Source organism: Cyprinus carpio, chromosome B19, assembly GCF_018340385.1.
Source record: "Cyprinus carpio isolate SPL01 chromosome B19, ASM1834038v1, whole genome shotgun sequence".
NCBI classification, from domain to species: Eukaryota; Metazoa; Chordata; class Actinopteri; order Cypriniformes; family Cyprinidae; genus Cyprinus; species Cyprinus carpio.
The window spans coordinates 11,334,537-11,356,232 of NC_056615.1; the positions used below are offsets into that span (position 1 = coordinate 11,334,537).

General features: G+C 37.1%; 2 protein-coding genes across 3 annotated transcripts; one reads left to right on the forward strand and one right to left on the reverse strand.

Moving 5' to 3' along the window:
• Positions 1-7,128: 7,128 nt before the first annotated feature.
• Positions 7,129-11,365, forward strand: ccn4a (cellular communication network factor 4a). Its single transcript, XM_019124583.2, has 5 exons — positions 7,129-7,331; positions 9,044-9,335; positions 9,584-9,838; positions 10,393-10,586; positions 10,686-11,365. The coding sequence occupies exons 1-5, from the start codon at positions 7,284-7,286 to the stop codon at positions 10,983-10,985; spliced, it is 1,089 nt and encodes a 362-aa protein (XP_018980128.1). The 5' UTR covers positions 7,129-7,283; the 3' UTR covers positions 10,986-11,365.
• A 137-nt stretch (positions 11,366-11,502) lies between these two features.
• On the reverse strand, positions 11,503-21,035 carry ndrg1a (N-myc downstream regulated 1a). Of its 2 annotated transcripts, XM_042746043.1 has the most exons (16): positions 20,583-21,035; positions 17,939-18,010; positions 17,792-17,827; positions 15,735-15,840; positions 15,513-15,633; positions 15,368-15,430; positions 15,225-15,285; positions 14,906-14,992; positions 14,754-14,810; positions 14,561-14,664; positions 14,397-14,459; positions 14,265-14,316; positions 14,105-14,152; positions 13,682-13,717; positions 13,364-13,415; positions 11,503-12,798 (listed from the first exon to the last, which is right to left on the reverse strand). In XM_042746043.1, the coding sequence occupies exons 2-16, from the start codon at positions 17,993-17,995 to the stop codon at positions 12,590-12,592; spliced, it is 1,152 nt and encodes a 383-aa protein (XP_042601977.1). In that variant the 5' UTR covers positions 17,996-18,010; positions 20,583-21,035; the 3' UTR covers positions 11,503-12,589. The 2 variants fall into 2 exon arrangements, with proteins under 2 accessions (XP_042601977.1, XP_042601978.1); XM_042746044.1 differs by lacking the exons at positions 17,792-17,827; positions 17,939-18,010; positions 20,583-21,035 and adding an exon at positions 16,583-16,736.
• Positions 21,036-21,696: the final 661 nt, after the last annotated feature.

Here is a 21,696-nt window from a genome sequence, read left to right on the forward strand (position 1 = left end):
TTTAGACTGTGGGAGCCAAAACCACTTACACTGTTGCACAATCATGTCCTCTGGAACTGGCCAAACATTTCACTGTACATCTGAAGGTGGACAGAGGAAAAATCCAAACAGAAGCATTGCTATGTTGCCATGGCTATTAAAATCAAAAAGGCCATCTGTCAGATCAGATCTAAAATGAGGACTGAAACATAGCAAGCTCTATCATTTGGCCGAAGTGTATGGTGTGAGATAAAAAAGTGATAAGTGGCTGAATTTGACCATACATGGATGGAAAGAGTGAATTCCTTGGATAGGGGAAGCCTAAATGGCCAGTTGCCACACTCTTGCATTCCTATCATTATTGGATTGTGACATGCAATACATTAAATAGCAGTTATAATTTAGCTAGTATGTTTACAATGTTATCTTACATTGCCATATGTGAGGTTTGTGGTTAAAAGTACTTGAAGAGACTGTCAACAGTCATATACCTCAAATGGAAATTTTAAAACTAAAGCTAACATGGATTACAAAGGCTGTCCAATGAATTAAACAAATCTCTGGGAGTCATCTGACCAGGTTTGTCATTGTTTTCATCCCTCTCAACACTTTCCACAAAATAAATGTAAAATTAAATTCCAGCTGTTTCTCACATAAAGTTATCACATGACTTCAGAAGACACAAATTTGCATGAACTAACTTTGATGATTTATGAGCATGTTTTTTTGTATCATGTTTAAAGCTTGAAAGTTTTTTGTAATGTTTTTGCAATTGTAAAAGAGGTAATCCTTTAACAGACATTGTTTTGACATTTGTAAACCACTTCTCTAAAAAAGTGAAAAATAGAAAACCCACTGTTCGGAAAATCTTATTTTAGGACTACAAACTGAACACTTGTTTATTTCAGTGTATTGTCTATGGTGTCTTTCTTGTCCTAGGTTTGTGGAGCTGAATGTACAAATAAATGAATAAAAACAGGGACTGTTTTCTGATCTTTGTGCAGATCAGCTCATTCAGTATTTTGACTAATGGTGTCCATAAATGGAAAAAGATGTGAATATCTATTCATAATCTTTCCAAATATTTAACTCCACAAACAAACAATTATGGTAGTTATAAAGTTGGATTTTGATGAAGATAAATATTATATTGGCAAAGTTACTGAAAGCCTACAGTGCTACGTTTAAACAGCTTTATTTATTTTCCATGAATAACAAACACTTGACTCTGGAAAGTCTTGAAATTAGGCCTCAAGAACTGAGACTTTTTTCAGTCATCAAGCTCTAAATAAGAAAACTTACAACCAATAAACTCCTTTAAGGTGTATCCCAGTGAACGGAAACACAGTTTTTAAATACTGATTCTGTGAAGCTGACCAATAACAATTACTCATTTGCATGTAAATATTTACTTCACCTTTGGCCTTAAAAATGTTATTTCATGAGTTTGGTAATGGTTAATGGTAACTAACTTGGCTTGTTGTCCTCAATGGAGACTCAAACTGATATGAGCTCCACGTTCAAACCCTCCACTGCAGTACTACATATAGGGAGGATAACAGAAATAAAGGAGGAGCTGGGGAGGTGTAGGGATGGCGGAAGGATTGTTGAAGGGATGACGTGATGACTCCTGCTTATATAGGCTTGTAATGATGATTGACAGGACTGGATGATTAAGGCCCGTTCACACCAAAGACGATAACTATAAAGATAACGATAAAGATATAGTCCTAAAAATCTTTCTCAGTATTAAAGAATAGCAGAGTCCACACCACAACTATAATGATAAAGGCACAGAGAAACAATATCGTTGGAATTACTTTCAAAACAATTTTTTCCAGCTGATGAACGATAAAAATATTGACAGCCAATCAAAATCCATCCAGTTGTAACTAGCTGGAGAATTTAAAGTGGCAGACGAGCGTGTGCCAGATTAAACAGACGATATTGTTCGCTAATATCGTTATTTTTATAGTTATCGTTCTTGGTGTGAACGGGCCTTTAGACTCCTCCCAAACATATGTTTGGAACTTCATTAAAAGTTGTGAGTACAGAGTAAATTGATATTTGCTATTAAAATGTTGCTGTCATATAATAATTAAATTAATTACATTTTTGTCAAATTGTCTGTCATGTAACTGGAAAACAACCATTTAGATTACTTCATGCAGTTTAGCTCTCCTTCAGGTCAACACATTCCTATTGTCACTTTCTGACTTCATATCTCACAACTCATTAGTGTGCAGTTCAGTGAGCTTGACTATGAATTCATTATTTCCTTGAAAATTGCACTGGGTTATACAGGTGTTTTTAGTAAACAAATATCCTAACCACAAAGCAGATTAAAAGGGTGGAATAAGCGGTAAAAATCTGATGACATGGAGATAAAAGTGGTAAAAGAGACTCAACATTATGAAGGGTCTCATTATAGGATAGGCTGACAGGTTAACCCACTGCAGTGTTCTCCACTGGTTTTGTTTTAGGGCCTAGATTTTATATCCTCACCCTCAGGTCCATCAGTTCACATCTTGAGAAGAGAAAAGCTGTATGTTTGTAAGAAACAAATTCATTGAGATGTTTTTTGTTTTGTTGTTTTTTTTTTACTTCAGACCATCATTTCCAGACAAGATACAAGTCCATAATCCATAATAATGCTTCCTCCAGTGAAAAGTCCATCCCGTGTTGTCCTCTCACATCAAAATCCATCAACATATTTGTTTAGAACTGACTCTTTCTGCTTGTAAATGGTGCTTGACCTGTGCATATTTCTCTCCTTAATCAGACGAGACAACTAGAAAATGCAATATTATAGAGGACTCGTATTTTTGCCTGAAGCAGCAGTTTGAAGTTAAAAATGTCTTGAAGGATTTGTTTCTTACAAACATGCAGCTTTTCACTTCACAATTGATGGACTGGAAAAATGTGGATTACTCGTGGATTATTGTGACGCTTTTATCAGCTTTTTGGACTCTCATTCTGATGGCACCCATTCACTGCAGAGGAGCAAATGATGTAAGGCTAAATTTCTCTAAACCTTTTCCGATGAGGAAACAAACTCATCTACATCTTGGATAGCCTGATAATGAGGAAGTTTTCCTTTAATATAACCTTGAGCTACACACGCCCACAAGTATAGGACCTGATTAATGTTATATGCTAAAAGAGGAAATTGTAATTTCCCCTTTAAGCATTTAACGTGTTAATTAATTGGAACAAACACTGGGCCAAATATTGGAGTATAAGGCATGTTTTTGAAAAAAATTAAGAGAATGTACCACTCATTTTTGGGTCTTTTTTGGTCTTTAGTCTTTTTTAGACTAAAAGCAACTTTAATAAAACATATCAGAGTTATTAAGAATCTAATGTCAGGACAAAAAGTACAGTGTTTTGCTGTTTAACTCTCTTTTGGGTGCAGGGGTTATGCCATCATGGCTTCAGTGCCAGTACTACCTCTCTGTGGTGCAATGGACTGTGGCTTTCTCCCATGCTTTGTTGGCTTTGGCATCCAGCCTAGATTCTCTGCCTCATCTAAACCTGGCAATCTGGTGCAAGCCAAAAAGGAAAGTGCATATTTACTGTACCCTGTTGTTAGTTTTATATTCACTTATCAGAACAAATAAAAATAGAACTGACTTTTATGGTTGCTGTTTGAAAATGTTATTTAGCAGATGCTTTTTATCTAAATTGAATTAAACTGGCCCCCATGCGTCTATTTATCTATATTGTTTTAAGTGCATCTAAGCAAGGGGTGAAAGTACCAGACATTGGAGTTGTTAAAAGGTATTTAATAGTAGAAAGGCTTTGCTTGATGCTCAGTGATTTTGGTTCAGAGTTTAAATTTTTATTTTATTATCATGAATCAATGTAACCTGAATAAAACTTAGAAAATGAAGAATGATTTGACACAAAATAAAGATCAGTTGAATGATCTCTGTTTATCTTTTTCTATTAATGCAAATCATTTGACTCAAAGCCAAAGTTCAGTGCAATCTGAGTTTTCAAAAAGAACACACTGTTATTGTTCACATTGTTCATGCTGGGATGACAAATGAGCTGTCACTAGAATAAACGAGATATGACTGGACATTTAATCATAAGCAATCAGAGAAAAAGTATGCAGAGAATTTAAGTGACCTGTCTGTTTACCTCTTTGTTTTGTAAAGGTTTTCCCCATGTCTAGAAAGAGTTTCCTATTCTGGGGTGCATTTCCCAAAACCATAGTTGCTAACCTGTTAGCAACTTAGTTGGTTGGCAATGAGAAACTGCATTGCAACCAACAAAGTTGCTAACTTAGTTAGCAACTATGGTTTTGGGAAACGCACCCCTGATCAACTTTGAAGGCACAGGGAATTTCCTATGTGGACTTTGACTTCTCAGAATGTTTTGATCATAATGAGCTGAAAAGCTAAAGGCACTTTTATGTGGACTTTGTGCTGTATTTGACCTCAAATCATAAGATTGGAAATGCTGTTTTGATTTAGCTGATGTACAAACCCGATTCCAAAAAAGTTGGGACACTGTACAAATTGTGAATAAAAACAGAATGCAATGATGTGGATGTTTCAAATTTCAATATTTTATTCAGAATACAACATAGATGACATATCAAATGTTTAAACTGAGAAAATGTATTATTTTAAGGGAAAAATAAGTTGATTTTAAATTTCATGGCATCAACACATCTCAAAAGTTGGGACAAGGCCATGTTTACCACTGTGTGGCCTCCTCTCTTCTTTTTATAACAGTCTGTAAACATCTGGGGACTGAGGAGACAAGTTGCTCAAGTTTAGGAATAGGAATGTTGTCCCATTCTTGTCTAATACAGGCTTCTAGTTGCTCAACTGTCTTAGGTCTTTGTCGCATCTTCTTCTTTATGATGCGCCAAATGTTTTCTATGGGTGAAAGATCTGGACTGCAGGCTGGCCAATCAGTACCAGGATCCTTCTTCTACACAGCCATGATGTTGTAATTGATGCAGTATGTGGTCTTGCATTGTCATGTTGGAAAATGCAAGGTCTTTCCTGAAAGAGACGACGTCTGGATTGGAGCATATGTTGTTCTAGAACTTGGATATACCTTTCAGCATTGATGGTGCCTTTCCAGATGTGTAAGCTGCCCATGCCACATGCACTCATGCAACCCCATACCATCAGAGATGCAGGTTTCTGAACTGAGTGCTGATAACAACTTGGGTTGCCTTGTCCTCTTTAGTCCAGATGACATGGCGACCCAGTTTTCCAAAAAGAACTTCAAATTTTGATTCGTCTGACCAAAGAACAGTTTTCCACTTAAATGAGCCTTGGCCCAGAGAAAACGCCTGCGGTTCTGGATCATGTTTACATATGGCTTCTTTTTTGACCTATAGAGTTTTAGCCGGCAACGGTGAATGGCACGGTGGATTGTGTTCACTGACAATGTTTCTGGAAGTATTCCTGAGCCCATGTTGTGATTTCTATTACAGTAGCATTCCAGTATGTGATGCAGTGCCGTCTAAGGGCCCGAAGATCACGGGCATCCAGTATGGTTTTCCGGCCTTGACCCTTATGCACAGAGATTGTTCCAGATTCTCTGAATCTTTGGATGATATTATGCACTGTAGATGATGATAACTTCAAACTCTTTGCAGTTTTTCTCTGAGAAACTCCTTTCGGATATTGCTCCACTATTTTTTGCCGCAGCATTGGGGGAAATGGTGATCCTCTGCCCATCTTGACTTCTGAGAGACACTGCCACCCTGAGAGGCTCTTTTTATACCCAATCATGTTGCCAATTGACCTAATAAGTTGCAAAATGGTGCTCCAGCTGTTCCTTATATGTACATTTAACTTTTCCGGCCTCTTATTGCTACCTGTCCCAACTTTTTTGGAATGTGTAGCTCTCATGAAATCCAAAATGAGCCAATATTTGGCATGACATTTCAAAATGTCTCACTTTCAACATTTGATATGTTATCTGTATTCTATTGTGAATAAAATATAAGTTTATGAGATCATCACAATCTATTGTGTTAATTTATCTTCTATGACTTTTTTCTGTCTTTACTCTCTTTCTCACAAAGGCTGCTATGTCAGGTGTCACTTGAGAATGAGAGTTTAACTTTATGTTTAACTTTACACCCATATATTACAATTCATCCTCTTAAAAGGGTAAAATGCACTTTCCTTTTGTAGCAGAACTACAATTACTCTCAGATCTTTAAGTTGAGCAGGTCCACACCTGCCTATTCTTAAAAACGATACACTTCACTGACTATGCCAGCAAGTTACTAACCTTTGTGTAGCTCTGTGTTAGAAATAACAGCCTCTTTGTACTCACATGTTCATTAGTCTTTCTGCCTGATACAGTATTTCCAAAGAATAAAGCATCACTAAGCAACTGACTTTCAGCTACATAGACAATGTAAAAAGTACATTCTATTTAGTCAAATAAAGGCATTCATTGACAAGAAACAATGATGTCATCAGTGTGGTTATGATTTCAGGTTATGTGGTTATGATCAGGTGCCATAAAGATCTATTTAAACTCATCCGTTTCACACAGAAATACTTAAGGGCAATGTTTCTATTCCCCAGAGACAAGAAATACAGCACTCTTCAGGGAAAACTGAGTGATATTTGACTTCAGAATGGCATTTTGTAGATTATTCCCATGTGAAATCCATTAGGTATATCAGGGTATGAAAACAGCAAGGGAACATTCTGCTCTCTTTCTGTTTAAGCCCAATCCATTTTTTCTTTAAAGGAAAGTTCTCACAGAGAAAGGCAAAATGTGCTTCCATGCTCCAGGGTACGAATTATGGAGCTAGTGTTTGAGCCATGTTTATATAACTCTTTGCATGTATCTACGTTTAACCCCAAAAATTACAAGTCAGAGCTGCAATATATCGACAACAAAATCCACAAATTCATCTTGCAGCACTTTATCGACAAAGCTCAGTATTTTTTACATAATTACACATTGCACATATGCTATAGCAACTATGTCACAAAAACTTTTTTTTAAAGATGACAAAAGACAATTTGGACGCAACTGTTATCTTACTGACAGACTTATAAAGTCAACCTCCCGTTCTAGTTTGGCCAAATCACGTGATCAATTCCTTGCCTGCGGTCGGTTTGTCCAATTGGCTCTGACGTCATTAAGGATACTGAGTATGAAAACTTTACAGCAGCTGCAGCAGTATCAAGGTGTGTGTGTGTGTGCTACCCTCAGCTCACTAAATGAATGGATCCTGCTCGCATGTGGGCGATTTTTCAAGAATCATCTAATTCTGGATTCAATGCATTTATCACTCGGGATCAGTGATGACTTGGCTTCTGATGTGGGTTCTACTATTTGCTTGTGTACCACAGGTAACAAATATATTTGTTTATGTATTTATATTTATTTATTTTAATATAGTATCTGAATTATTAGATGAAATAACGCTTAAGCAACACACCACACCTACAGTTTAATTTAAACATGTTTTAACCATAGACTGTATAAAAACGTGCGTTGGAAAACTGTATTTGTGACCTATAGGCCTACTGCGATTACTATAACTTTACTACTATTTATAATAAATAATAGCCTATTTTCTTTTGCATTAACACTGTAAAAGTTGCTTGGTGCCTGCACATATTTTTTTTAAATTTAAATATTTAACGTGTTCTGTAAAATAAACATAAAACAAACCACATTATGAAACAGAGCATTTAAAAATCCTATTCTTTAAATATATTCTACTTTTTAGTAAAGTGAAACACCTTATCAAAGGTTTGTTATGTAACAGTATTTGCATCAGTAATTTCGACCCCCCTCTATTCCACATTAAATTCATACCCTATCTTGAAAAATTAAAAACTTTAATGGGCTATAGATTATCATTTAATAATATGTGACCGGCATTTGTAACAAATGACCTCATGTTTCACGCATTTGAGGAATGCAATTCCTTAACATCAAATTTAATGTGTGAGAGTATACTGCCGCCCTGTGGACAGAAATAAACATGTTTGTCAAAATGCATGAGTGATATCCCTTTAAAGCTACATTCATTAAAGCTACATACTCTTTAAACCTAAGTTCACTCCATTATGTCTTTGAACGTGACAGCCACCCTCTTTATACTTATAACTGTGACCCAGAGGCCTACTTATCCTGCTTTAAATTTATTCAACTTTAGCTGTCTCTTCCACCATCCATATCTGCTGCTCATCTCACACAGGCTAAAAGAGGTCAAAGGTTATGGAGCCCTGCAGTTGTGAGCCACCAGTCCGGTTTACTCTGCGTGTGGTGTATTACTTAAGTCTGTTGCCATGTCAATCAATCATCTTGTTAATTGAACCTGAGAGCCTGAAGCAGTCGACTTAATGTGCCTGCTAAAATCATATATCAACATGATCTGTCATCCAAAACCCCATTATTTACATCAGTTTAAAGATTTAGATACATAACATAAAATAAAAAGTGGCTGACGAGGTCCAAAGAAAGTGCACTGGAAACCTTAAAATTAATAATATTTAATCTACACACCCATTAGCTGGGTTTGTTTCTTGACCTGATGTGCAATATATATCCAGTACAAAATGAGGCCCATGAGCTGACAGCAGGTCTATAGCTATTATAATCTGATGTATGCAGGAAAGTGTAATTAGAACTGGTTCATTACTCTGAGATATAGAAAGTTGTATGGGTGGTTAATTAATCTACATTGATTGCAAATATAAATGGCATCATAAATTGCTTTTAGAGGTTCAGTTGAAATGTGTTTACATAAAGAACAACAAATTAAGACATTTATCTATGAAAGCCACAGGATAAAAAAAAAAAGTAATTGGGACCTTTTATTCTCACAATCCTGATATACAGTTCTATATGAAGAATAAAAAAATAAAATAAAGAATTATCATCTCAGAATTCGGAAATAAAGTCAAAATTGTAAAATGTAAACTCTTTAATAACTTGCAATTATAAGATATACTTAAAATTGTGGCAAAAGCGCGGGGGGGGGGCAAAAGGCGGGGGGGCAAAAGCCTAAATATGTCAGAAACAGGAATCTGTCAGGGTTTGTGTCTTACAGATTCACAGAGCATTTGCCCAGGATTCCTCTAAGATGCTGTCCTTACCAGAGCCCATCACCCCGGAGCCCTATAATCGCACCCAGTACTGCCACTGGCCCTGCAAATGTCCTAAAACTCCCCCCACCTGTCCACCAGGTGTGAGCTTGATCATGGACGGCTGCGATTGCTGCAGAGCATGTGCCAAACAGGTGGGGGAGGTTTGCAACGAGAAGGAAAACTGTGACCATCATCGTGGCCTTTACTGTGATTACAGCGCGGACAAGCCTAGGTACGAAAAAGGAGTATGTGCATGTAAGTGTCCTTGTACTAACACAGCCTTCTTATTAACACTGTGTTCCGGTTTTAGATTAGATTACGATGAAGATTTAAAGGGTGGATTAAGGTGGCGGAACTTAGCTAGACCAAGCCAGGGGATGCTGAGCTGAATTATAACACATTCTGTTCACCTCTTAGCACAGCACACACATCACACACTTTTCTTGGTATTGTAGTGTTTGATGAACTTGACTGCACTCGTTCTGCTCTTCGTTGCTATCCAGATCTGCAGGGCACTGGCTGTGAGCACAAAGGTGTGATCTATCGCAATGGCCAGAGCTTCCAGCCCAATTGCAAATACCAGTGTTTGTGTGTGAATGGGGCGATCGGATGTGTCTCGCTGTGTAATGAGTCTCAGCCCCCCAGGGTTTGGTGCCAGAACCCACAGCGAGTTAAAATCCCCGGCCGCTGCTGTGAGCAGTGGATCTGTGATGAGTCCAGGAGGGGGCGCAAGACAGCACCAAGACACACAATGGCTGGTATGATCTCCAGTCTTATAAACTTCCTGCTAATGTCTGGAAACTCATTCTGGGCGGATAATTTGTTGCCAATGGTCCCTTTGAGTGATACCATGCACTTGAAAATAGAAACAAGATTAAACCGTTTAGACAGTACAGTTTATTACTTAATATACAGATGTTACTTCACAACAGTGAACAAACTAATTAAAACTTACAACAGCATATTACAAGGAAACATCCTTTTACTCAAAGATAGAAAATTAACAAAAAATTATTGTGAGGTTTTCTAATGTCAATTCCAGGCCTATTAGACTCATGCAAATGTCTACAGTGTGTACATTATATTATATTAATATTATAAAAATTAAAAAGTACAGAAGTTTGGGGTTGGAAAGATTTAGACTTTTTTTCATTTAAAGAAGGGATCTTAAACACATTAATGTGAGTGTGTGTGTGTGTGTGTGCGTGCACACATCAGTTTTCTATTTGAATATATTTTAATTTATTTCTGTGATGGCAAAGCTTAAATAAGAAACATATTAAAAGTATTCATTGTCTTTGCATTCTTACAGCCCTGTCTAGTGTAAAAGACAACTGGCACAAGAACTGTGTGACCCAGACAACCTCCTGGAGTCCCTGCTCAAAGACCTGCGGCCGTGGAGTGTCTTTACGCATTACTAACAACAACAAGCAGTGTCAGATGGTCAAAGAGAGCAGACTCTGCAACATCCGGCCTTGCAAAGTGGACATCGCAAAGCACATCAAGGTTTCAGATCCATTGTTACATTTGAGAGTGACTATAGTGTATAAAAGGATATGTTTTGACCCTGTGCATTTCTGCCCTTTTTTTACATCTCTCCACAAGCCTGGAAAGAAGTGCTTGAACATTTACAGGGAGGAAAAGCCACACAACTTCACAATCTCAGGCTGTACAAGTACAAACAATTACTGGCCAAAGTATTGTGGAGTGTGTATAGATGAGCGGTGCTGCATCCCTTACAAATCTAAGACTGTTGAGGTCGACTTTCAGTGCCCGAACGGATCCGGCTTCACCTGGCAGATCATGTGGATTAACGCCTGCTTCTGCAACCTGAGCTGTAAAAACCCCAATGACATATTTACAGATCTAGAGCTGTACCATGAGAGAGGTGAGGCTGGAAACTGAGTGTATGAGATATTGCAGAAAAGTCAGTAGAAAGATTCAGGAGAAAGCCAGTTTTTGTTTCCTGACCAAGAGTTAATATTTAATTGACCATCATTTTTGGAGGTTTTTTTTAATTGGAAAAACTGAAATAAACCAATATATCCTAATATATTTTATTTTAAGACAATGTGGCCTATTGCAGCCAAATTGTTCATATACGTAGAATTATTTCAACCAAGAGTATCCCAGCTTTTGTCATATTGTGACAAATCCTTTTGTACAAATGATGTACGTAAGACAATATCCTGTTGACTTCTTTTAATTTATACAAATTCTATGAAAAGAAATATATATTGCTTTTATGTACTGATAATGTAGTTTTTGTAATTTCATGCCTTTTCTACATTTATGCTCTAAAATGACACTGTAGTCCTTGGAGTGAGTTTTGCCTTATAAAGTTTGGCATTCCATGTACTGTAAAGTTTTGTATAGACAGTTCTAATTGAGAGACAAAAAAAAAAAAAAAAAAAGACAAAAGTTGAGTAACCAGCTTTTTATTTTCCTTTTTTAAATAAATACAAACTGTTATTCCATTAAAAATGCAGTGCATCAGATTGTTTTACATCTTTACAAAGCAGAGTGCCTTACCAAGCTGCAAGCATTTGTTTTAGTGTGTGTGGAAGAACAGGTGAGTTGCTTATATTATCTCTTTCTGAGCAGTCCTTCGTTTTACTCTTTCAGAGCCTTGAGGAAAAAAAGCATCCAGTCCAAGTAGAGGATTCCATGGCACATTTTGTTCTGTTGTGCTTGATTGCATAGAAATCATCATCATTACAAACAAAAAATATCACTCATATAGTCATTTTCCTGTATTCTTATATCTACAAATTGGTTTTGTTGAATTTAAACTAACGTTAAGATTTTTTAAAAACATTTGATCCCATAAAAATCATCACTTTCAAGAGCATCAATCACTGAGTTACACATATAACCCAAAATAATGAGACACTCCCAACAAGGAAAATGCTAATCAACACATTATGAGTTTAAACCTTATTTTTATAAGGTAGGTTAGCATCATGAATAAAATAACACCATCTCTACTCTGTGGTCAACCAATCCCTTTTCCATTCTGTGATTTCCATTTCAACATATACAGATTATACAAATTAATTATGCACTTATACTAGTGTGTAAAAGTGGTATAATAACTTGACATAAGAAAATTAATTGCAGACTAGAGATCAACATAAATTTACAAATGTGCCCTTCTCAGTGCCCGGCTTACTTGGATGATGACCATCAAAATGTCTCTGTGCTGCATTGCCTCTAACAACAACAAGACAGCTATTGCGCAGGGTGCAAAAAAAGAAATATCTCCATCATCCTGTACTTCATTCACTCTATCCACTCCTTCCTTAGCGTTTCCTCAGGAAATATAGTCTTAAACACAAGACACTTTGGCATAAATGCTCTCTGACAAATAAAACAGTGCAAGACCCCTGAGGGAAACAGCACAGCGGCATGCAGCGGTCCTGTTGCGTGTGTAGTTAGTGGCAGCGCAGCACAGTCAGAACAGAGAGGTTAATGCATGTGTGAGACAGACCAGAGACGAGGTCACCAGTCTAACAGGACACTTCGGTGGACTTCGGAGCCTGGTCCACAGAACTGTCCATGTTGTCAGTGTGCGAACGTCTGCGTTGGTTGTCGGAGGTGTGGGCTCGGGCACGGCCCTCGTTAGTGTGCGACCTGCTGCGGTTGCCGTCAAAGGAAGTCACACTGGATCCGGATGCTGTGCGGGAACGGACCAGACGGGTCATGCTGGCAGAGGGCACTAAGAGGCAGAGGAAGACAGATTAGGATACATATGTTTTTAAATGTAATTTTTTAAATGATAAAATACTTGATATAAGTATGTACACTACCATTCAAAAAATTGAGGTTGATAAGATTTTTTTATGTTTTAAAATAAGTCTCTTATGCTCACCATGACTGTATATATTCAATCAAAAATACAGTAAAAACAGTAAAACTTAAATATTATTACAATTATAAACTCTTTTCTATTTGAATATATTTTAAAATGTAATTTATTCCTGTGATGGCAAAGTTTTCAGTGTCACATGATCCCTCAGAAATCATTCTAATATGCTGATTTGGTGCTCAAGAAACATTCCTATTGTTATCAGCGTTGAAAACAGTTGTGCTGGTTAATGTTTCTGTACACGTTCTTTCCCTTCAGAACTAAACAGAAAGTTCCAAATAACAGTTTTATGTCTTTACGGTCACTTGATCAATTTAATGAGTATGTGCTATGCCCTGTGGGCATTACTTATAAAGCCACAGCTGTATGGTTAAATAGAGAGTATATTGAACAAAAAAACAATATCAGTACTTACTGTAACCCATTCCTTGAATGAAGTACTTGAAAGCCTCTGTTAGCTTCCCAGGCTAAGGAGACAATAAAAGCAGAAATCAGTTTATTTGACTACATAAACAGGCAATCAGGTCCAAGTGGAAAACAGATTTCTCCAAGTACATGTTGTGAAACCGGACAGATTCTAACAGCCGGTAGCAGCAGGTGGTGAGCAGAGTATTAGATCTGAGAACTATGTGCTGTCCGTAATGAGATTATGGCACGCTTCATCCCTAATAATCATCCTGTGCCTTGAGCTTGTAAATGAATCTAAATGTCCATAAACGTTATGAATACACACCTGGTCGACCTGGGGCAAGCCTCCACAGTCAGCCATCTGACGAAAGAGAAGAGACAAAATGTTATTTAAAATGCACGAAAAACACAAAAGCGTCACTGCTTGTTTCTCATTTCTGTTTTGGCCATTCACACAGGTGTCTAAAACACCTAGCGCTCCATTAACTCCACTAGTCTCAGCACTTATCGGTGATAAATAGGCCATTTTAGATGCCATAAACCTAATTCTTAGTTAACCTGAGGGCGGGCTGTGGAAAATTAGGTCAGCCGAGGTAGGACTCAGCCCTTGAGCTGGCCAGTATGGACCGCTTCTGCACTACCTGGGTAAATTAGTCACTAGATAATGCTGAGCTATCGGAATCTTATCAGTGCCTGACTTTTCCATGTGGGCTATAAATACATGCCAACTTCACTAGAGTCCACTCACCTTAAGCAGTGTGGTTTTGGTCGGGTCCAGCTTTGTGTTGCACTCAACCTGTACAGAAAACAGACATGTTAAACCACTAAATACACATGCAGTGGATATAAAGGGTGGAGCAACAGTGTGCAGAATAATGATAATTATTAATGATTAAACGTAAACCTACCACTACATCCACTGCAGGGGAACTGTCTCCAACTACCAGGAGTGCAGGACACCTGAAACAGAACAACAAAGTCATTACTACAGGAAATTGATCCTGAATTGTCAAGAGGTTTTCTAAAGATTTTTTACTTACTTTAGAGTTCTGACATTGGTGTGGCCACCAGGTACAGGCCTCTCAATTTCCAGGTCTCTTCGGCTGTGAAGTGGAAGAAAACATTGATTAAACATTATGTCAATGATAAATTAATCTCTCTCTTTTTTTTTAGCAGGATGTTTTAGTAGCCGTGTTGCGTTTACCTGTTGTAGGACTTGACAAAGAGTTGCAGATTGTACTGGTTCATGTCATTCACAATGTGGTGACGGTATCTGCCAATGAGGTCATGGTTCTGCTGGATTTCCTCCTGGAGAAATAAGAAATAATAATAACAATGATGTTAATATAGATTCATCAAGTCAAAAATTATCTAGATGGGGTCAAACATTGACTAACCTTTCCAAACAGGTGAGAGATGATCATGTCAGGCATGGCGTGAGTCCAACCAGAAATCTGTAATTCAAGAAAAATGAGCCCACAACAGCGTGAATCTCTATATACCTTATTAATTTTATATGAATTACAATCACAAAGTGGTTAGCACTCACTTTGTGTGCTGCCCAGTCCATCCAGCCTTCAGCGCATGGGTTGATGTTTATTAGCACAAGGCCTTCCACCATAGCAGGGTGATCCAACTATGAAAGGAAACAGTTTTTGTACATATAAACCCCCAGTTTATTAAATAAACAATCTGCAAGTCAAGCAGATTTTTTTTTTCTCTCTCTTTTCACACTGGACATTCTTCAGCAGCTAAACTAGCTAAATGAATACCAAAATCCACAGGAAAAGAAACTCTTTTAGCTCTTTATCCTGGTTTGATTAAAACTTTAAATCACTTAATAATAATCAAAATGAAGTCAAACTCACTGCAAACTTAGAAAGGATATAAGCACCCGCTCCAACAGCCATGCCAATCACACTCTTCAGCCTGTGGGGTTTAGGAAAACTAGTTAAGACAGAAAATAATCTGAAATCTACCTAAAACTTAAATAATTAAGCAATCAACTCACCCAAAATGTTTAAGGATTGATGGAAGTGTCTCAGACAGTTGGTCCATGGAAGGGTACTCGTATCTATAAAAAATAAATAATTATTCTTCCGCATTAATTTACAATAAAGACTTCCACTTATATGTCTGCACATGATATAACTCACCCAGTGGAGAAGGTGTTTGCTCCCTCTTGCTGCCCTGGTGCATCGACATGACACACAGCAAAGTGCTGCATGATCTCTTGCATATCCTCATGACTGAACAAGCTGTCAAAGCAGCTTTTATCTATTGGAAAAGCATAATTCATGCATTAAAGCCAGTCTCCTTTAGAATAATCTCTCAACATGAAGAGATTTAGGGGGCATTTTAAACTGATAAAATCTTACGGTTCAGTCCGATATCATGGTAGGTGAGGATGACGGGCCGGTCACCCTTAGGAACCCCTTTCATGGTACAGTGGACTCTGCCATATGGAGTCTCCACATCATGTTCCTACATGCAACATGGAAAGAAAACGCTTATCAGCATCTGCTGAACCATCATAAGCAGCATTAATCTCATCTGCAGTACAACGTATTATAACAGCGCATATATCAATGACAAATCATGTGCGTTTTTTATCTGTGCATATAACACCATTTGGTTTTAAGACTGTTTTAACAAAGTAGCCTTGTAATTTAATGTAACATTTAAGGACAGGCACAATTTAGAAACGTTCTGCAAATGAACCAAATGAACAAACTGCAAACATTTCAACATTCAATGCACTTTGGTTTTAAATCCGTAATCTGTAAGATCGCAGTCTATGAAAATGGTCTTCCTGATTTCATAATGTTCAACGGCATCTACCAGTTTCACAAAACATCAAACCCCAATTAAGACTGACACAGCCAATATTAAATCCATTTTATAAACGTGTGCTGTATGAGATAAAAAAAGATAAAAGGAACAAAATTATAGACATCTACTACATGTAAATGATATTATCAAGCTCTAATCTATATTACCAAACTCTAATCTGCTTAATCCGCCTGTAAGGCACAACGAAATTAAGATATTATAAACGTCAACATTTAAAACATTGTGCATTGTTAAAAGCACTATACAAATAAATTTTACTTGTATATTTGTCAAAATCTAAACTTTACTCTTTACTCACCACTAAGACAATAAAAACAGCCAATAAAAACCTTAAAAGGAATGAACCAAAAGCAACATGAATATTTCTACTCACAGCGACTTCTATCTCGAAAACTAATTCCATATCAGAGTCCTCCAGAACCATGGCTGCCGATAGTAATCAGTAGTAGTAATGAGAACGAGTAGGTTAGATCTGATTGAAAGTAAGCTTCTGTTTGTGCACTAAGCTAATATTCATCTGTGCACAGGGTTTTATACCCCTGTTGCCATCGCTCGACATAAGCCCCATGCTCCCAGCATGCTTTGCACCAAGATCAAAACCAGTTAATTCTCGTTAATGACATCCGTAAATTGGATCAGCCTGTGTCAGATGCTTGGAGTAGCCACCTCTAGGCCATCGGAAACTTAGGCAAGTGCACCCAAACAAAAATATGATAGATGTCTGCACTGAATAACTGTTGTCTTTCAGCAATAAAGAAAAATAAAGATCCACAATAAAGTGCAATTAAGCTAAACAGAAACTCACATGGTCAAGGCCAATATGTGCTGCTACTTTTAATTTTTCATTTCAGTCTTAAAGAACCAACTTCATAAAACTTTTTACTTTGGAAAGAAAACATCTTGATGAAAATATCACTTCCAATGAGCATCTGTATTTCTCTATTTTTTTCCCCCATGTTTAAAAACAAAAGCTTCATAGTCACTAAAACAAACAAATCATCAATCATCGTCAGCAGATTGAACGTTAACTTTCGATTTAACTTTCTTGAAGTTAATTTAACACTAGTGACACTCAATGACAAATAACCACCATGCACTGCAAAAGTCATTGAGAAAAGTCTTTGAGTGTAAGCCACCGGTCAAAGATCAACTGGCTGACGCTGCAGAAACTAGTTTCCCCTGCCTCAATTTGAAGCTGCTAAGAAAGTCAAATAACATCTTTAACACTGACAAGGACATAAAGACCTTGTGCTTCTCTTTGTATAGTGACTGAACACAAACATATGCTGTCTCCCTACTGGCACTAATCTCTTTAAATGGGACGAGCCCTATGTGAGCGCCTCGGGCAGATGGCCAGTGTGTCCCTCAGCGGCCCACGTCATTGAGGCTGAACACTCTTATTAAACACATGACCTGCAAACTTCAGGACTTTAATCTGTGTGAGGATCAGCACGAGATGCCTGTTGGATGCAAATCTGTACTGTATCAGTACTGTTGTAATGCCATGGTGTCAGCAAAGAATGATCTCTTAGATTTTTGAATGAATTAAAAAAACAAAAAAAAAACAACATGAAATGCTTGCCTTAATCACCAACTGCTGGACAGCCTCTCTCAGCCCCTAGAAAATATAGAAGAAAACAGTGAGTTACCACAGTATTTGATCACTATATTGCCATACATAAATATGCACATTTAGTACAAATCTTAACAAGTATAGTGTTTTACATACTTGCAAATCCTTGTCCGCGATGAGAGGCTTCGACTCAACTAATTGAATATCATCCATTCTGAACTAGGACACCTAGAGGTAGGAAAAGGTGACATAAATACAACCATATTACCATTGGTGCATTTCAAATAACTTACCACAGTCTTCCTTCAAGGTCGCAGAAGGAAGTATCAAATTACTAGTTCCTTGTTTTTGTTGTGGCGTAATCCAGCTTTGGCAGTGACTATATACAACAGCATTACTGGAGCTCATACGTGGATTCAAGAAAATAAAATACATTTTTCTCTGGACTGTTTGTGGTGTTTTTATTTCATAATTTACAATTTTCTGTTTTAATATAAAGGTTTTTGTCACATACACATTACATGTGATGTATTGCAGTGAAATGCTTCTACCTAGTTTCTTAAATAATATTAATAGACTATCAAGAATATGATATGACAAATAAAAAGAAATAATTAAATGTAAAACTAATATAGTAGAAACAATAACAACAAAGTAGTTTTCAAAAACTACAATGTATTCATTCATCAATTTCATAACATTATTTTTGCAGTTGTAATCTAGGGTACATTTATGTAATGCTGTGCAGTATTAAATAGCATTAATGTATGCAATGTATATGCAGCTTCTGATGCAGCTTTTGAACTCTTTTGCTGTTTGGCACGTTATATATACATTTCTTTGCATTTTGTTTTTGATTATATCTTTAGCTCTTCAAAAGAGCCTAATCTGTTTTGGATGATGTGGATCATGCATTTCAAAAGAAGACAGTTTGAATGTTGATGCGCATGTAAATAGAATAGGAGCTTGAACGGGCTCTTTGTCTGGCTGAGGTTTCTAAAGGTCACATGTCAGGCTTTTCCTCTGTAGTGGGCCTGGACGCTACACACAGGAAGCCACTGACACAGCTGCTTCCACAGCTCCTGCAGTCAGTCCCTCCACCCCTTTAACACTAGCCATTTTTTTCAACTTTGCCCCAAAGCCAGCATGAAAGCCTTTGTGTCTTATCATCCCACAGGTTCAAGGAGTGTTCTGCACCAAGCCCCTATAAAAAAGCAGCGATTGATTTTTTTGATTCACACACGAGCTCTAGGAACCAAGCCAAGATGTTTATCAAGAGGAATTTCTGTAGTTCAAAAACCATGATTGTGCAGTCCATCATTTGCTGAGGTCTTTACAGCAAACCCCTACACAAATTCCTGACCAAAATCATGTGGGAACTGAAATTACTCACGAATAATAGACCAAGCTAGAAGAAATCAGCTTAATGAGACTTTTTTTTAATATGTAAACAAATATAATAAAGTTAACAAGTGATGGTTAGCTGGCAAGTAGGTCACCTGCTTGTTTTTAAGCTGTGTGCCCTTATGGCCTCTTTTGAATAATCTTTTACCTGGGATTGTCAGTGTCTGTAACATCTAAACAGGATATAAACCGGAGCAACATAAGGACAGAGCCTGCCCTTTCCATGCCCTAGAATACTAACAATACTTCAAAACATCCAAATTCACTGGACCACTTATCAGGACCAGGAATCCATTACAGTTTACAATGGTAAATGAGACTAATTAAAGTCTTACATTAAATACTAATTTATGAATTTATCAATATTGGAATGCTTCAGACAAATTTGTAACAGATGCATATTGTGTATTTGTATGAATATGTGCGTATATTTGTTTTCATTACCTTAGAGACACTATAAAGTTTCAAAGGTTTTCTGTGGTTGCCGTTGCATCAATGTCAGTAAGTATAATATTTATGTTGGAACATAACCATCATTGCAGCTGCACCCTGCAGAGGAGGGGGAATGCTTGTTTCACTTCCCATAACCACTTTTTTCTTCTTCTTTTCTGAAATCCAATTCATGAATTACATTTTTATACTAAGAGAGATACTGAACTCAATGCATACGAGACCAATCACTGCAGGGGTCCTACAAAATTTCTTCTTCAGCTAAGCAATAACACTTGTCGACCTACAACACTAATAGAAGATCATTTCTGATCTGATCATTTATATGCATGCATGCCATGCACACACAATGTTGCTGTGTGTGTAGCATATTGTGTCTGATAATGCAAACACACACCTGTTACATGTAACCCTGAAAGCTTGATAAATAATTGCCTCTAGTCTAGTACAGTGGTTTTCATCAGCTCAGTGGGAAAGAGCTCTATAAACTCAGCTTTGAGTGTGACAGATATTAAAACCACACAAAACGTGCAGTGCGGTGCTTATCACGCAGGCATGAAAAACACTAGTTTATTTAGTATATGTAGCACGGCTCGTAGCCTATTTTTTAGTTTCCCACTCAACTACTTTGTTTACATATGCACGTGCACCCACACCCACACGCACGCGCGTAACACGATAAACAAACAACATATTAAAAACGACTCCATTTCGCTGTATAATCATAAACAGTGGCTATATACTAGTGTTTATTGGTGTCAGAGGTTTAATTAAATAATTTTATACCAGATATCTTTAGCTCAAAGGCGATATATATATATATACCATGTTCGATATCATGCCAGAGATGTTTTAGATACTGACTGCGGTTTTATTAGATACAGAAATAGGCAATAATAACATTAAAATTAATTTGAAAGAATAAAATAGCATTTTTATGACTTACCGGTTAATTGTCCACAAAATGGAAACAAGAAGGTCCAACAAAAATAAAGTTTTTGCAGAGTTTGAGAGTTACAACTGACTACGTGCTGCTCGCGACAGGATGTCGCAGACTAGCAGGCAATTTTATAAAGATGCGTTTAGTCCTGCCCACTCCTCCTTCTATTGGGCAATCTCACTGAATCATGCCGTCCTTTCACAGCATTGCATGAGATATGAAAACATTGCTCACTTGAGAATAGGACTGATATTTCACATTATAACAAAACTTATAAAACAAGCTATTAGTGAAGAGATGTTGACTTGTACACCTGTATTCTTCTGTCCCTGTATACTGGCATTTGCTGTAAAAAGTAATACAGAATAATCTAAAAGCTGGTTATTCTTTTGAATCAGTAAAGTATTGTTCAGAGAAGTGCATGGCTTTGTATGTGTCTATGCGTATGTGTCCTCTCTAACAGCACAATGCCTTCACTGTGGTTAGCTAATATGAGCCAGTGATAACAAGCACATTCACAATGGACACATTGCACAGAAACTACCATTATGCTGATCAACTCTCAAGCACTATTTATACCACAAACTGAATCAGATGGCAAAATAAATGCAAATAGAATTTATTTCTAAAGTTGTGTTCAGCATGAGAGACTTTTCATAAATCAAAACTGTCATAAGATCAGAGTTATTTTTAGTTGTGTTGTGGAAAAATACTGAAACCATTGTTGACTAGATAAACTTTTATGAATTTATAGGCAAAATGCATATCGAATCGAAGGGTTGACTGCTTAGAGCTCGGGTAAATAAACTGGGTTAAAGAGAATGATAACTGATAAGGATTGTGGACTTTCACCTGACAGGTTCATATCTCTGTGTACTCACAGAGTGTTTCACATGGAGTCTGGTGCTACACACATTTTTAATCATCCACCTACAGATTCTGAATTCTTATAATAATTTTACAAATCTGGAAAAATAAACCACAATAAATTTAACACACAGATATAAACAACAACAACAACAACAACAACAACAACAAAAAAATACTATCTTGCAGCATTTTAAATTAAATATTATACCACACATTTTAAAGAATGTAATTCTGTTATGTCAGAATATGA